The sequence below is a fragment of the Bos indicus x Bos taurus genome, chromosome 19 (genome assembly GCF_003369695.1).
Source record: "Bos indicus x Bos taurus breed Angus x Brahman F1 hybrid chromosome 19, Bos_hybrid_MaternalHap_v2.0, whole genome shotgun sequence".
Taxonomy (NCBI): domain Eukaryota; kingdom Metazoa; phylum Chordata; class Mammalia; order Artiodactyla; family Bovidae; genus Bos; species Bos indicus x Bos taurus.
In genome coordinates, this window is record NC_040094.1 from 15,365,253 (window position 1) to 15,382,504 (window position 17,252).

Below are 17,252 nucleotides of genomic sequence, written 5' to 3' on the forward strand. Positions count from 1 at the left end.
AGTTACATGGAGAGAATTCTTTTCTTTGACCGTGGTTCCTAAAGGCACCAGAGAAACCAGAGCCAAGTTGTGATGGAGCAAGGAAAGAAAGGGTAAAAAAGTTTCCAGACTCTCCGGTTTTGTATTTGCATATCCAAGAAACCATTTCCTAGTCTGAGAAAACAGTTGTGAAATAGAACAAAGAAACTAGAATATCCTGGGACACTCCCTGGAGAGCTTACATTTTAGTACTCTTCCTGTTCTACTGCCTCTCACCTCACCCTCTTTTCTGGTGACACTGAGAGTATAAATTGGGGCTGGGCTCTGCCCCTGCACCACACCAGAGGCCAACATGAAGACAGGCACCGTCTTTGTTCTGCTGGCTTTCCTCGTCATGGGGCTGGAGATGGCCAGGACTCAGGTGTCTCTTGTCGAAGGTGAGGGTGCTGAGGGGACCCCAGCTGATAGCAGAGAAGGCTCAGAGCCCAGTGTTAGACCTGAGGGTGGTTTTGCCTGGAAGCAACCAGGTCCCCACAGCAGAGTGGGGATTGGCATTGATTAGATGCCTTTTCTTTGATCTAAATGAGCACTCATCCTGTGTGTCCCATTCTCCCTATCAGACTGTGTTGGGTCTGCTTAGAAATTGGGGGTAAAGGGTACGTTTTCTCTCTAGTTAGGACCTGGGCCTTGTGAGTGGGACCCCAGAGGAAGTTGGGGGACAAACCGAGTGTGTGATGCAAGGGATGGTGATCTCTGTAAACAGAGGCTTTTCTAGAATCTTCTTATAAAGTGGGAGGAAGAGGGTTATGACTGTGCAGGTTTCTTATCTTCTGAGACCCGTGCAGCCTTCAGAGAAAGGGGAGCATTCTCCTAAGACCCAGACTGTGGGCTCCATGGCAGAGGAGCAGTGGAGGCTCAGGGAGGAGTCCAGAGCACAAAGGAAGCAACGGAAGAGGTAGCAGTCCTGCCTGTGATGGAGGCATCAGGCCTCCAGCGTCTGTCCTCAGGCCTGTCTTAGTGACTGCGCCACACGCCAAACACCATCCTGTGTTTCAGGACAACAGGAACTTGGATTCTGCCCAGAGTTGCCCGAAGGTACTGTGGGAATTTGTGTTGAAATGTGCTCAGGTGATGATTCCTGTCCTGAGGGAATGAAATGCTGCAGCAATGGGTGTGGTCATGTCTGCAAAACTGCTGTCTTCAGAGTGAGTACAAATCAGGCAAGAGCTGGCCAAGGGGTGCACCCAACTCTCAAGTGGACTGTGCTTACATGTCCACCACATGGGAGAGTCTGGAAAACTCCCAGAGAAGGGGGTTGGAAACATGGCCAAAAGACAGCTGGCCCACATTATCTGAGGCCTCATCCTAAACGAGGAGCCCTGTCCCAGGACAATGCTGATCGGTTCAGTTGAGACAAGTATCCATGATACAGATTCACAGGTCATTCTTAACCAAGGTTTTCTCACTTTATTTCTCCTTCCTCACCAAAGGGATTTAACTCTTCCTGAAAAATGGAACACCCCGGGAGGAGGAAGGAAGGGAAAGGGAATCCCTAGGGATTGAGTATCTCCTGTGTCAGGCATGCATTGTTCAGGAATTGAAACAAAAAGACAGATACAACAGGATAAATGAGACAGACATAGATAAATAATCTAAACGTAGGGTGACCAGTGCCTTGTACAGATTTCTCGTACAATCTGTGGGAGAAAGAGAGGGGTTATGGGCTTTACCTCAAGGGAGAGAGATTGGGAAAGTTGTCAGAGAGTAGAGAACATATTGAGCGAGAGAATACAGGGTGCAGAAAGTTAGCAGGAGGAAGGCAGGGCAGTTGAGAGGGTGGGAGGAGTATGGGTCTTCCATTGGAGACGAGGAAGTGGTGGTAGCAGGAAGGGGTTGCAGCATCTCAGGGGGATGGTGGAGGGCCATCCATGCCAGAGTCCAGTGAGGAGAGAGAGCCTCCTGCTGAAGGGTTTGGTAAAGTGCTGGATGTTTCTAAGCACAGTTAATGTCATGATCAAATTTGTATTTTTAGAAGGTTGGCTCTGGTGGCCTTGGGAAAGCTGGACTGAACAGTGATTGAGCATGCCTGAAGAACAGCACCTGAAGATTTTTTATGAATCCACAAATTCGATGCTTGGCATAACAAGGCTTCCATATCCATTCCTTGCTCTTTCCTTTGCCTGGAATTGTAGCCCTGGAGGATAAAGATCTAAAATGGTGCAGTGGCTGCTTTCTAAAAACACTTGTGTTCAAAATAAACTAAATCTGTGGCATAGTTTGGGCTGTGTCTGTCTTTCCATTTAGGCATTCTGGTGGATCTTCTTTGGCTAGCAGGACCATATGTGTGCTCTGCAGTGGGTGCATGAATACAGGGCACTCAGAAAACCAATAGATCAGACTCAAGTTCCTCCCAGCTAGCTCCTTTCCTCCTTCCACATCTCTGTCTCTAGACAGGGCAGAAGGCTCGAGAATATTTTCTCAAGTGTCCTGTGAAGATGACTTTGTCAAACAACAAAATGAATGAGTATGTAGCACGTAGTAGGCCTATTGCAGCGGCTTGTATTAGGGCAAGACTCCAGAGGAGTAGGAGTGTGAGCAAGGGTGGGGATACCCCATTCTAAGGCAGCACACCGACATCTAGCAGGAAGCCTACCTCCGGGAGAGCCATCCTGTTCCCTGGGATGTGGGTGACAGGAATTGGAAAGTGCCAGCTGCTATCTTCAAGTGATTTGAAGTTAGGATACAGTTAGGAGATGAACTCTGAGGATGTAACCTTCCATTGAGACTTCCCTGAGACATAAGCTAAATCTTAGTCTCCCAAAGATTCTGACAAAAATGATGGATGGGGTTGACTTTATCTCTCCCGAGAATCGAGTTCTCAGTTTACTTCTTTCCATCAAGATTCCTCCAGTTAGCCTGATGAGTGTGAAATGTGGTCTTCCATATCTGTGTCTCGCTGTCACCAACACTGCTCTTGTACATCTCATAAGCCCAGTGTCATGTGGCCTCACCTGTCTGTGCAGAGGAATGAAGGAATATTAGCATTGAAATCTTCTGTCACTGTCTGGTCATCCTCATCCCAAACCCTTCCAGTCTCCTTTGGTTCATGAGTATACCTCTAAAAAGTTTCCAATCAATTTCACCATTTACCTGCCATTCTGATTGCCAAAGTATGACCTTCCCTGGCAAAGATACTGGAGGATGGCCTCCTACAACTTCCACTTATGTTTCTCCCCTTCAGGTAGTGTTCAGTTCAGTTCAGTTCAGTCGTGTCCGATTCTTTGCGACCCCATGAATCGCAGCACGCCAGGCCTCCCTGTCCATCACCAGCTCCCGGAGTTCACTCAGACTCAGGTCCATCGAGTCATTGATGCCAACCAGCCATCTCATCCTCTGTTGTCCCCTTCTCCTCCTGCCCCCAATCCCTCCCAGCATCAGAGTCTTTTCCAATGAGTCAACTCCTCGCATGAGGTGGCCAGAGTACTGGAGTTTCAGCTTTAGCATCATTCCTTCCAAAGAAATCCCAGGGCTGCTCTCCTTCAGAAAGGACTGGTTGGATCTCCTTGCAGGGACCAAGGGACTCTCCAGAGTCTTCTCCAACACCACAGTTCAAAAGCATCAATTCTTCGGTGCTCAGCCTTCTACACAGTCCAACTCTCACATCCATACGTGACCACAGGAAAAACCATTGCCTTGACTAGATTGACCTTTATTGGCAAAGTAATGTCTCTGCTTTTGAATATGCTATCTGGGTTGGTCATAACTTTCCTTCCAAGGGGTAAGCGTCTTTTAATTTCATGGCTGCAGTCACCATCTGCAGTGATTTTGGAGCCCAGAAAAATAAAGTCTGACACTGTTTCCACTGTTTCCCCATCTATTTCCCATGAAGTGATGGGACTGGATGCCATGATCTTCGTTTTCTGAATGTTGAGCTTTAAGCCAACTTTTTCACTCTCCACTTTCACTTTCATCAAGAGGCTTTTTAGTTCCTCTTCACTTTCTGCCATAAGGGTGGTGTCATCTGCATATCTGAGGTTATTGAGATTTCTCCCGGCAATCTTGATTCCAGCTTGTGTTTCTTCCAGTCCAGCGTTTCTCATGATGTACTCTGCATATAAGTTAAATAAACAGGGTGACAATATACAGCCTTGACGAACTCGTTTTCCTATTTGGAACCAGTCTGTTTACAGCGTACTAATAAACAGAAATTTTTTAAAAGTACAAACATAACATCCAGAACTAAAATTCTATAGTTATCTACACGGTGATTCAGTAGGATGGGGTTGGGGGCACAAGCACAAAGAGAAATGAGGGCAAGCTAAGGTAATGCCCTTGTTCTGGAAAAGGTGCAAACATTAATAATGTTTAAAAAATCAACACAGAAGAACTGTACAAAAAAGATCTTCACGACCCAGATAATCATGATGGTGTGATCACTCACCTAGAGCCAGACATCCTGGAATGTGAAGTCAAGTGGGCCTTCAAAAGCATCACTACAAACAAAGCTAGTGGAGGTGATGGAATTCCAGTTGAGCTCTTTCAAATCCTGAAAGATGATGCTGTGAAAGTGCTGCACTCAATATGCCAGCAAATTTGGAAAACTCAGCAGTGGCCACAGGACTGGAAAAGGTCAGTTTTCATTCCAATCCTAAAGAAAGGCAATGCTAAGGAATGTTCAAACTACTGCACAGTTGCACTCATCTCATACACTAGTAAAGTAATGCTCAAAATTCTCCAAGCCAGGCTTCAGCAATACGTGAACTGTGAACTTCCAGATGTTCAAGCTGGATTTAGAAAAGGCAGGGGAACCAGAGATCAAATTGTCAACATCTGCTGGATCATCAAAAAAGCAAGAGAGTTCCAGAAAAACATCTATTTCTGCTTTATTGACTATGCCAAAGCCTTTGACTGTGTGGATCACAATCAACTGTGGAAAATTCTGAAAGAGATGGGAACACCAGACCACCTGAACTGCCTCTTGAGAAACCTATATGCAGGTCAGGAAGCAACAGTTAGAACTGGACATGGAACAACAGACTGGTTCCAAATAGGAAAAGGAGTATGTCAAGGCTGTATATTGTCACCCTGTTTGTTTAACTTATATGCAAAGTACATCATGAGAAACACTGGGCTGGAAGAAGCACAAGCTGGAATCAAGATTGCCGGGAGAAATATCAATAACCTCAGATATGCAGATGACACCATCCTTATGGCAGAAAGTGAAGAGGAACTAAAAAGCCTCTTGATGAAAGTGAAAGTGGAGGGTGAAAAAGTTGGCTTAAAGCTCAACATTCAGAAAACGAAGATCATGGCATCCGGTCCCACCACTTCATGGGAAATAGATGGGGAAACAGTGGAAACAGTGTCAGACTTTATTTTTCTGGGCTCCAAAATCACTGCAGATGGTGACTGCAGCCATGAAATTAAAAGACGCTTACTCCTTGGAAGGAAAGTTATGACCAACCTAGATAGCATATTCAAAAGCAGAGACTACTTTGCCAACAAAGTCCGTCTAGTCAAGGCTATGGTTTTTCCTGTGGTCATGTATAGATGTGAGAGTTGGACTGTGAAGAAGGCTGAGCACCGAAGAATTGATGCTTTTGAACTGTGGTATTGGAGAAGACTCTTGAGAGTCCCTTGGACTGTAAGGCGATCCAACCAGTCCATTCTAAAGGAGATCAGTCCTAGGTGTTCATTGGAAGGAATGATGCTAAAGCTGAAACTCCAGTACTTTGGCCACCTCATGCAAAGAGTTGACTCATTGGAAAAGACTCTGATGCTGGGAGGGATTGGGGGCAGGAGGAGAAGGGGACGACAGAGGATGAGATGGCTGGATGGCATCACTGACTTGATGGACATAAGTTTGAGTGAACTCTGGGCATTGGTGATGGACAGGGAGGCCTGGCGTGCTGCAATTCATGGGGTCTCAGAGTCGGACACGACTGAGCGACTGAACTGGCTGACTGAAAAAATCAACAGGGGTAAATTCCTGAAGAATAAAATTAGAAGTATGAATTTTAAAGTACTAGATGAAAAATTTAACCTAGTTAATGGAAAGAGTAAAGAATAGCAAACTAGAAAACGCAGTAAGAAAGTATGATAAATAAGAAACAAGAAATATGGTGACAGGATAAATCCTAGTTTAACAGTTAGGGCCATAAACATAAATAGGTTAAACTCTCTGATCAGAACATAGGCAATATGCTAAGTACAGGCCTGTTCTATAGTTAACAGGGCTTCTTTGAAAAATAAGAACGACTTTCTCATTACCCCCAGGCGAAGGGCTGGGAGCAGTAAAAAGTACATAGTGGAAAAACATCTTGAAAACAAGATGTTGAAGTACTGATGTGACTGATGGAAAACCATTAGTGACTGTTCTCGTAATCAGAGCCTTGAGGGAGTTGTTAAGAAAGGTCGTCACTAGCTGAAGTGCTAAACACAATCATGAATGGCCTGAAGGTTTGACATTGAGGACTGTGCATTGTATATCTTTATCCCCCGATCTGAGATAGTAAAAAACAGATATCTCTAGAGCTCAAGGAAGTAGATGTTAGCAATAAAAGGCATGCAAGGATTAGGATCGGGCTTTTGCCTGCCAATGAGTCTTATTTTTCCTTATTCTTCTGTGGCACTGCTCCCTCGGGTTGGTTCGTTGTTGGGCTGGTCCTGATACAGAAGACCTCTCAAACTGAGTTTAAGTCAAGCAAAATACTGCTTTAAGAAATATATGAAAAAGGTCTAATAGTATGTCTTATAGAGATGGAAATTTTACTAGACAAATATGAACTAAAAGAATGCTGAATTATCAATTTTGATATTTAGCAAAAATATTTTAATATCAAATATATAAAGGGAAAAGGATATTATTTAATGTTAAAAGGAATGATAAATTAAGAGATGATTGTGAACACAAACACATATACTCTTAAAATTATTACTTGACATATATACAAAGAAATAACTGATAAAAGTAAAAGAAATACATGAATAAATTATTTTAGTTGGATATTTTATCAAATCCCTCTCAGAAATTAATGAATAATACAGACAAAAATAATGAAAAAAAAGACAAATTAAATCATAAAGATTAACAAATTCAAACTGTCACGCGAGTGTATGTTCCTCAGTTCTTTGTCTCGTCACAACAAAGAATTGGAGCAACGGACATTAAAGCCCTCGGCACGTCACAGCTCTCAGGTCTTGGACAAACCGTGTTATAGCTCTTAGGCAAATCAGTGTTACAGCTCTATTTTATTTAGAAGATAGCAGGAGAATCCATCCTTGAAGTGTGAGGGCATGCCAGCCCAAGGACTCGAAGAGAAGAGAGTGGAGGAGTGAGGGGGGGGGGGGGGGGGGGGGGCGGGGCACGGGGAGTGAGAGAGAGAGAGCGCGCGCGCTTTGGCTCCTCCTTTTATATGTTTTTTTCTCCACCTGGGCTTGCCCTATGCAAATTGGGCTTAGCCAGGAGTGCTGTTTGTTCTGCCTGAAGTCTTCACTCTGGTCCTCAGACCTTCCTTTGACCTTCCTTGTCTTTTAGCCACCGCCATTTTGGACTCCTTTTCCCTATTCTACCTACCTAACAAAACTAATGGATAATAGACAACTTTACACTCAACAACAGAGAAGACAATTTTTTTTTCTTTTTTAGTGTTTATAGGACATTCACAAAAATCAAACAAGTACTAGGCCACAAAGAAATTAAAAACCTATTCCTGATATTATAAACTATATTATCTAGCTGCAATGCAAAAAAATAAAAATTCTTAACAATTCTTAGAGTCTTCCAGAAAATAGAAGAGGAAACACTTCCTAATTCATTCTAGGAAGTCAATATTATGCTAATATCAAAGCCAGATAAAGACATTACAAGAAAAGAAAATTAAAGGCCAATATCCCTTATAAAAATACGTGCAAAAATCCTAAAAAAAAAAAAAACTAGCCAGGTGATTTCAATAACATAGCAAAAGGATTATACATCATGACCTGGTAGGATTTATCTTAAGAAGGCATTGGTGGTGAAAATCAATAAATATAATGCAGAACATTAATAGAATAAAGGAAGAAAAAACACATCAACATCTAAACTGATACACAAAAAGGATTTGACAAAACCTAACACTCTTTAATGATAAAAATACTAAGAAAACTAGAAATAGAAGTGAATTTTCTCAACGCAATAGATGGAATTCATGAAAAATTCATAGCTAACGTCATATTCAATAGTAAAAGACTAAAAGCTTTCCTTCTAAGACCAGGAAAAGACAAGGTTTCCTGCTTTCACTGTTGCTATTCAACTGGAGCTTCTAACCACAGAAATCATGCAAGAAAAAGAAATAAAAGGTATGAAAGTTGGGAAAAAAAGAAGTAAAACTACCTCTATTTGAAGATGACATGATTCTATACACAGAAAATCATAAAGAATTTACAAAAATTCTACAAGAGGCAAAAAATAGATTCAGTGAAGTTCAGGTCAGTACACAATGCAATTCATCAGCAATGAAAAATCCATAAAAGAAACTAAGCAAACAATTCCATCTACAATAGCAAACAAAAGAATAAAATACCTAGAAATATTTAACATAGGAGGTTATTACCTGTTTTATCATCGAATGCCAGATTTCCATCCTAGGAGACTAACAACATTCTCATTGCCTTTGGCTTCTAACTGGATCAATTCATGAAACCCAGATTCCTTCCATTTCCCTGAGCACAGTTGTCCTCTATCACTCCTGACACCAGTTTCCACCCACATTAAGCCCTTTTAGATACAGACAAAAGAAGGCAATTCTGCCTAAAGTTGAGACAACAGGAATTTTGTTATTACACAGCTCATAGAAAAAACAGACTGGTGAATCAGGTTTAGGAATGGATTAAGAAACAATGTAAGGCAGGTAGCAGAGGACATAACCAAGTTCAGCTCACAGCCACAATCTGGTTGCTGGCACTTCTGCTGCCGTGAATTGTTTTGGACTATCCCTAAGTCAGGAGGAGCAACCCTACATCCAAGGAGCAGTGGCTGCATGGGTGCAGGAGGGCTGAGAGGAGCTACTCCACGTTCAAGGTCGGGAGGGGCAGTGGTGAGGAGATATCCTTCGTCCAAGGTAAGAGAAACCCAAGTAAAATGGTAGGTGTTACGAGAGGGCATGAGAGGGCAGACACACTGAAACCATAACCACAGAAAACTAGCCAATCTAATCACACTAGAACCACAGCCTTGTCTAACTCAATGAAACTAAGCCATGCCATGTGGGGCCACACAAAATGGGTGGGTCATGGTGAAGAAGTCTGACAGAATGGGGTCCACTGGAGAAGGGAATGGCAAACCACTTCAGTATTCCTGCCTTGAGAACCCCATGAACAGTATGAAAAGGCAAAATGATAGGATACTGAAAGAGGAACTCCCCAGGTCAGTAGGTGCCCAATATGCTACTGGGGATCAGTGGAGAAATAACTCCAGAAAGAATGAAGGGATGGAGCCAAAGCAAAAAGAATACCCAGCTGTGGACGTGACTGGTGATAGAAGCAAGGTCCGATGCTGTAAAGACCAATATTGCATAGGAACCTGGAATGTCAGGTCCATGAATCAAGTGGTCAAACAGGAGATGGCAAGAGTGAACGTCGACATTCTAGGAATCAGCAAACTAAAATGGACTGGAATGGGTGAATTTAACTCAGATGACCATTGTATCTACTACTGTGGGCAGGAATCCCTTAGAAGAAATGGAGTGGCCATCATGGTCAACAAAAGAGTCCAAAATGCAGTACTTGGATGCAATCTCAAAAAAGACAGAATGATCTCTGTTCGTTTCCAAGGCAAACCATTCAATATCACAGTAATCCAAGTCTATGCCCCAACCAGTAACACTGAAGAAGCTGAAGTTGAACGGTTCTATGAAGAGCTACAAGGCCTTTTAGAACTAACACCCAAAAAAGATGTCCTTTTCTTTATAAGGAACTGGAATGCAAAAGTAGGAAGTCAAGAAACACCTGGGGTAACAGGCAAATTTGGCCTTGAAATATGGAATGAAGCTGGGCAAAGGCTAATAGAGTTTTGCCAAGAGAACACACTGGTCATAGCAAAATCCCTCTTCCAACAACACAAGAGAAGACTCTACACATGGACATCACTAGATGGTCAACACAGTAATCAGACTGATTATATTCTTTGCAGCCAAAGATGGAGAAGCTCTATACAGTCAGCAAAAACAAGACTGTGAGATGACTGTGGCTCAGATCATGAAGTCCTTATTGCCAAATTCAGACTTAAATTGAAGAAAGTAGGGAAAACCACTAGACCATTCAGGTACGACCTAAATCAAATCCCTTATGATTATACAGTGGAAGTGAGAAATAGATTTAAGGGCCTAGATCTGATAGATGTGCCTGATGAACTATGGACGGAGGTTCATGACATTGTACAGGAGACAGGGATCAAGACCATCCCCATGGAAAAGAAATGCAAAAAAGCAAAATGGCTGTCTGAGGATGCCTCACAAATAGCTGTGAAAAGAAGAGAAGTGAAAAGCAAAGGAGAAAAGGAAAGATATAAGCATCTGAATGCAGAGTTCCAAAGAATAGCAAGGAGAGATAAGAAAGCCTTCCTCAGTGATCAATGCAAAGAAATAGAGGAAAACAACAGAATGGGAAAGACTAGAGATCTCTTCAAGAAAATTAGAGATACCAAGGGAACATTTCATGCAAAGATGGGCTCGATAAAGGACAGAAATTGTAGGGACCTAACAGAAGCAGAAGATATTAAGAAGAGATGGCAAGAATACACAGAAGAACTGTACAAAAAAGATCTTCACGACCCAGATAATCACGATGGTGTGATCACTCACCTAGAGCCAGACATCCTGGAATGTGAAGTCAAGTGGGCCTTCGAAAGCATCACTACAAACAAAGCTAGTGGAGGTGATGGAATTCCAGTTGAGCTCTTTCAAATCCTGAAAGATGATGCTGTGAAAGTGCTGCACTCAATATGCCAGCAAATTTGGAAAACTCAGCAGTGGCCACAGGACTGGAAAAGGTCAGTTTTCATTCCAATCCTAAAGAAAGGCAATGCTAAGGAATGTTCAAACTACCACACAATTGCACTCATTTCACACGCTAGTAAAGTAATGCTCAAAATTCTCCAAGCCAGGCTTCAGCAATACGTGAACTGTGAACTTCCAGATGTTCAAGCTGGATTTAGAAAAGGCAGGGGAACCAGAGATCAAATTGTCAACATCTGCTGGATCACCGAAAAAGCAAGAGAGTTCCAGAAAAACCTCTATTTCTGCTTTATTGACTATGCCAAAGCCTTTGACTGTGCGGATCACAATCAACTGTGGAAAATTCAGAAAGAGATGGGAACACCAGACCACCTGAACTGCCTCTTGAGAAACCTATATGCAGGTCAGGAAACAACAGTTAGAACTGGACATGGAACAACAGACTGGTTCCAAATATGAAAAGGAGTATATCAAGGCTGTATATTGTCACCCTGCTTATTTAACTTATATGCAGAGTACATCATGAGAAACACTGGACTGGAAGAAGCACAAGCTGGAATCAAGATGGACAGGAGAAATATCAATAACCTCAGATATGCAGATGACACCACCCTTATGGCAGAAAGTGAAGAGGAACTAAAAAGCCTCTTGATGAAAGTGAAAGTGAAGAGTGAAAAAGTTGGCTTAAAGCTCAACATTCAGAAAATGAAGATCATGGCATCTGGTGCCATCATTTCATGGGAAATAGATGGGGAAACAGTGGAAACAGTGTCAGACTTTATTTTTTTGGGCTCCAAAATCACTGCAGATGGTGACTGCAGCCATGAAATTAAAAGACGCTTACTCCCTGGAAGGAAAGTTATGACCAACCTAGATAGCATATCGAAAAGCAGAGACATTACTTTGCCAACAAACGTCCATCTAGTCAAGGCTATGGTTTTTCCAGTGGTCATGTATGGATGTGAGAGTTGGACTGTGAAGAAAGCTGAGCACCGAAGAATTGATGGTGCTGAACTGTGGTGTTGGAGAAGACTCTTGAGAGTCCCTTGGTCCCTGCAAGGAGATCCAACCAGTCCATTCTAAAGGAGATCAGTCCTAGGTGTTCATTGGAAAGACTGATGCTAAAGCTGAAACTCCAGTACTTTGGCCACCTCATGTGAAGAGTTGACTCATTGGAAAAGACTCTGATGCTGGGAGGCATTGGGGGCAGGAAGAGAAGGGAACGACAGAGGATGAGATGGCTGGATGGCATCACCAACTCAGTGAACATGAGTTTGAGTGAACTCCGGGAGTTGGTGATGGACAGGGAGCCCTGGTGTGCTGTGATTCATGGGGTCACAAAGAGTCAGACACGACTGAGCAGCTGAACTGAACTGAACTGATCCCTAAGTCACAGTGCCATTCCCTGTAGATCCACATCATCAGAGAGAAGCAATACAATTCCAAGCCCTATTTTTCAGGGAGTAGGAAGGAAGTATCTGGGCCTTGCCAATCTCCAGAGGGAGAAACAGAGTTTCTCTTAAATATAAAGGCAGTTTAAATGCAGGTGAGGGACTTTCCTTGTGGTCCCATGGTTAAGACTTCGTGCCTGCAGTGCAGGAGGAACAAGCTCAATCCGTAGTAGGGGAACTAAGATCTCACATGCTGCAGAGCACACACCCCCAGCCCCTGCCAAAAAAGAAAAAATAAATGCCGGTGAGAAAAATGAGAAGTTTACTAAAAAGTAAAAAACTTTCTAGGGACATCTGGACTACCTGGAAGGGAGAAACCTAAGAGGAAGTTATAGGATGCCATCCTCAAATATCTTTGCAGTGGAAGGTCATTCAGTATGGCAGATAAATGTTTAAGAACATTTTAGTGGTATGGTCATGAACTTCCCTGAATGACCAAGGGAGACAGGGGCATGGAATCCTTTGAAATGGGAATGGCCAGCCATTCCATCACTGAAAGATGATTTCAGGGCTAATATCCCCTCATTCCGGTGCACAGACTGCTGAGGCCATGGGGCATTGGGATTCTACGATGTGCTATATGAGAAGCAAGAGCAGTGTTGGTGACAAGGACATACAGATATGGAAGAGCAGGCAAAGTAGGGGGATTCAGTAGGAAGAAGTGAACAGAGAGCTGGAAGAGAGAAAGCTCACAAGCAGACCGTCCAGACTATCATTTTTGCCAGAATCTTTGGGAGACCAAGTTTTATCCTCTTCCTCAGGGAAAATCTGAATCCAAAGCTCCATCCACAAAGCCTTTCTCATAACTGTATCCTGACTCCAAATCACTCCAAGACAAGAGCTGGCATTTCCCAACGCATGCCAGCCCAAGTTCCACATGCCAAGGATCAGGTTCCCTCTCCTAGAATTAGGCATCAAGTCCCGATAGATGTTGGCGCCTTGCCTTAGAATAGGGTATCCCCGCACTGTCCCTTCCAAGTCTTGTCTTAATGAAGTCTGCTGTAACAGGCCTGCTATGTGCTCCATAGTCATAGTTATTTATGTTTTATGCTCGACCAAAATCATTCACAGAGCACTTGAAAAAACATTCTCAGACCTTCTACCTTGTCTAGGTACATAGAGATAAAAGTGAAAGTGTTTGTTGCTCAGTCGTGACTAACTCACTGCAACCCTGTGGACTGTGGCTCACCAGGCTCCTCTGGAGGAATGAAACTAAGTGGGAGGGGACTAAAATTAGGTGGGGGGTGGCGGGAGGGGGACTTGCCTCTGGTCTATTTGTATCCTGAGTGTCCTGTATTCATGGGCGCATGTATACACATGTGGTCCTGTTAAGCCACAGAGGGGCCACCAGAATGCCTACATGGAAAGAAGGACACAGCCCAAACTATGCCACAAATTTAGTTTATTTTCCACACAGGCTCTTTAGAAAGCAGACATCCCACCATTTTAGATCTTCATCTTCCAGGGCTACAATTCCAGGCATAGAAAAGAGTCTGGAATGGATGTGAAAATCTTGTAGTTATGACAAGCATCAAATTCATTGATTCGTGAGAAATCTTCTGGGGCTGGTCTCCAGGCATGCTCAATAAACCTTCTGTCCAACTTTCCCATGGCCACCAGAGCCACCTTTCTAAAATACAAATTTGATCATGACATTAATTGTGCTTAGAAGCATCCAGCAGTTTACCAAACTCTTCAGCAGGAAGCTCATTCCTCTCTGGGCTCTGGTATGGATTTCCCTCCACCACCCTCTGAGATATTACAATCCCTTCCTACCACCATCGCTTTCTCTTCTCTTACTGGGGCAGGTCGACACTCCTCCCACTCTCTCAGCTGCCCTGCCTTCCTCCTGCTGACTTCATGCATCCTTTATGCTCTCCCTTGACGTTCTCTACTCTCTGACAACTTTCCCAATCTCTCTCCTCCCAGGCAAAGTCAATAACTCCTCTCTTTGATCCCACAGATCTCAGGCGAACTCTCTTTGGGGCACTCCTCACACTAGGTTGCAATTATTTATCGAGATCTGTCTCCTGACCCATGTTGTTCTTGTCTTTTTACTTCAATTCCAGCACAATGTGTACCCAACACAGGAGATACTTGGGGTTCCCTTTCCCTTTCTTCCTCCTCCCAGGATGACCTATTTTCCAGGAAGCATTAAGCCCCTTTGGTGAGGGAGGAGAAGGAAAGTGAGAAACTCCTGGTAAAGAGTGACCTGTGCTTCTAGGGTCACGGCTACTTTTCTCAACTGAACCCATCAGGGCTGTCTTGGGATAGGGCTCCTCTTCTAAGAGAAGACCTCAGATAGTGCAACCAGCTGTCCTTTTGCCATATTTCTAGCCCCTTTCTCCCAGAATCTTCCAGACTCTCACATGCAGCGGACATGTGAGCAGCCCTCTTCACCAGCAAAGTGCCCTGGGGAGTCATGTGCATCCTTGGCCAGTGCATGGTTGATTTGTACTCACTCGGAAGACAGGAGTTGTGCAGGAATGACCACATCCATTGCTGCAGCATTTCATTCCCCTGGGACAGGAATCATCACCGGAGCACATTTCAACACAAGCTCCCAAAATACCTCTGGGCACCTCTGGGCAGAATCCAGGTCTCTGTCGTCCTGAAACACAGGATGGTTTTGTGCAGTCTGGAATAGTCACCAAGACAGGCTTGAGAACGGCTGCTGGAGCCCTGAAGCCCTCATCGCTGGCAAGACTCCTCCCTCAGCCTTGACTTCTCCACTCTCAGTCTTCAGCCCACAGTCTGGCCTTAGCAGAAAGTTCTCCCTGCTCCAAAGTCTGCACGGTCTCAGAGGACAAGAAACCTTCCCAGTCATAAGCCTCTTTTTCCCGATTATAAGAAGATCTTAGAGAAGTCTCTGCTCACAGAGGTCTCCAGCTCCCCGTTCATGTGTGTAAGTCCACATGTGCTTGTCCCATAGCTCCCTGTGGAGTCCCACATCTGGGCAAAGTCCTAATAGAGAGAACACTACACTTGACTTCCAATCAGACCCAACCCAATCTGATAAGGACAATGGGAAACGCAGGGTGAACTCTCATTTAGATCAAGGGAAATGCATGAGGGGATGTGGTTGCTTCCAGGCCAAACCATTCCCACATTTAGCACTGGGCTCTGAGCCTTCTCTGCGGTCAGCTGGGGTCCCCTCAGCACCCTCACCTTTGACAGGAGACTTCTGAGCCCAGGTCACCTCCAGCCCCATGATGATGAAAGCCAGCAGAACAAAGATAGTGCCTGTCTTCATGTTGGCTTCTGGTGTGGTGAAGGGGCAGAGCCCAGCTATAATTTATACTCTCACTGTCACCAGAAAGGAGGGTGGGGTGGGAAGCAGTAGAGCAGGAAGAGTATTAAAATGTAAGCTCTCAAGGGAGTGTCCTTGTTCTAATTTCCTTGTTCTATTTCACAACTGGTTTCTCAGGCTAGGTAATGGGTTCTAGGAGAGGCGAATATTAAACTGGAAAGCTCGGGAACATGTTTAAGCTCTTCATTCATTGCTCCATTACTTCTTAGCCCTGATTTCCCCCGTGCCTCTAGGAACCATAGCCAAATAAAAGAATTTTCTCCTTGTACATTATATTATCAGAGTAAGAGCTTAAGCTAGGTGTTGTTTGTAAGGGCCCATCTGGGGTCTCCTGCTGCTCCAGTTACACAAGGATGGTGAACGTGTGCTTTGGAGCTGCCCCCATGGCTGAGGGTGGAACCACAGTGAGCGTGAAAAAGTCACTCATCTAAGGGGATGGATGTTCAAGACCACGAGCTGGGCAGGGGCCTTGAGAGTGGAGAGGCATGGTCGATCTTGGTGTCTGGTGGTCTCTGAGGCTACCCTGCTTCATACCAAGAAGTTTCTGGAGAGAAGGTTGTGTGGGTGCCCTACATGAGCAGAACTACAGGAGAAAGACACAAAAGGGTCCTCAGGGGCTTGTGTAAGGAGCCTAGCCCACTTTCCCATCTCAATTACGAAATCTCTGAGAAAGGTGCGTGCAGATACACCCCCAATGACAGTGGGAGTGAAGAGAAAGTCTGCTTTGTCCTTGGTGGTCAGAGGTCAGACAAGCACCTTAAGACCTCCTGTGGGTGAGGCCTGGGCAGAGAAAGGCGAAGTCAGCCAAGAGGGGGCTCAGCCTGTCCATGTCAGGCGGTGAGCTCACATTAGCATCTCAGAATCTCTGCAGACTCAAAGGGCAAAAGCATTTTTGAATGCTAAGAATGACTCCTTAGTCTGAAGGAGGGACCAGGGTCCCTAGAGAGAGAGCTCAGTCCAGGGTGGAGATCAATGGTGCCACGCAGCACAGACCAAAGCAAAGGGCAAGCCCAGATCCAAACCCATGATGGCTGGCTGGACCCCAGGCTGCTGCGTATTGTGGCCTCAATCGTGGGGCCAGGGCTGGACAGCTCCAAAGAGCTTGCAGGAGCATTCTCTGGAGCAGCACTGTTGGCAAGGAGAGGGCTTGCCGAGAATATCTCCCCAAAAGTGACTGAGATACGATGACTATCCCTGAGTTAACATCATCTGTCAAAGTTCATTTTCACACAACACACGATTGTGGTAAATAATTCCAACAATACAGATATATCCCGAGTAACCTTCCAGGAAGCAATCAATATTACCAGTTTGCTTTGTATTTTTCAAAGCTCTTTTCCTATGTTTTTGCATATATTTATGTGTGTATATAAACACATAATATTTTTGTAGAAATGAAGTTATATGCATTATTTTGCTTTATTCAGTTAATGTGATGTCTTGGAGAGCTTTCCAGGTTAGTATCTTCTCTTTTAAAAAAAAATAATAGCTACTATCTAAAATTCCATTTTATGAATG

The 17,252-nt window shown here is 44.1% G+C and overlaps 2 protein-coding genes across 2 annotated transcripts; one reads left to right on the plus strand and one right to left on the minus strand.

Moving 5' to 3' along the window:
* Positions 1-210: 210 nt before the first annotated feature.
* LOC113877311 (WAP four-disulfide core domain protein 18-like) lies at positions 211-2,257 on the plus strand. The gene is made up of 3 exons (XM_027517340.1): positions 211-416; positions 1,036-1,184; positions 2,012-2,257. The coding sequence occupies exons 1-3, from the start codon at positions 332-334 to the stop codon at positions 2,057-2,059; spliced, it is 282 nt and encodes a 93-aa protein (XP_027373141.1). The 5' UTR covers positions 211-331; the 3' UTR covers positions 2,060-2,257.
* Positions 2,258-13,808: 11,551 nt separating this feature from the next.
* On the minus strand, positions 13,809-15,707 carry LOC113878291 (WAP four-disulfide core domain protein 18-like). Its single transcript, XM_027519315.1, has 3 exons — positions 15,593-15,707; positions 14,887-15,035; positions 13,809-14,054 (listed from the first exon to the last, which is right to left on the minus strand). Exons 1-3 carry the CDS (start codon positions 15,675-15,677, stop codon positions 14,007-14,009), a joined length of 282 nt encoding a protein of 93 aa, XP_027375116.1. The 5' UTR covers positions 15,678-15,707; the 3' UTR covers positions 13,809-14,006.
* Between the last annotated feature and the right edge of the window lie 1,545 nt (positions 15,708-17,252).

Excerpts from the sequence above, each read along its gene's own strand:
- LOC113878291 (XM_027519315.1), bottom strand. The coding sequence starts at position 15,677 with ATGAAGACAGGCACTATCTTTGTTCTGCTGGCTTTCATCATCATGGGG. Across the intron at positions 15,036-15,592 it reads TCAGAAGTCTCCTGTCAAAG|GACGACAGAGACCTGGATTC; the intron begins GTGAGGGTGCTG and ends CCTGTGTTTCAG. Across the intron at positions 14,055-14,886 it reads GCACAACTCCTGTCTTCCGA|AAAGGTGGCTCTGGTGGCCA; the intron begins GTGAGTACAAAT and ends TTTGTATTTTAG.
- LOC113877311 (XM_027517340.1), top strand. The coding sequence starts at position 332 with ATGAAGACAGGCACCGTCTTTGTTCTGCTGGCTTTCCTCGTCATGGGG. Across the intron at positions 417-1,035 it reads TCAGGTGTCTCTTGTCGAAG|GACAACAGGAACTTGGATTC; the intron begins GTGAGGGTGCTG and ends CCTGTGTTTCAG. Across the intron at positions 1,185-2,011 it reads GCAAAACTGCTGTCTTCAGA|AAGGTTGGCTCTGGTGGCCT; the intron begins GTGAGTACAAAT and ends TTGTATTTTTAG.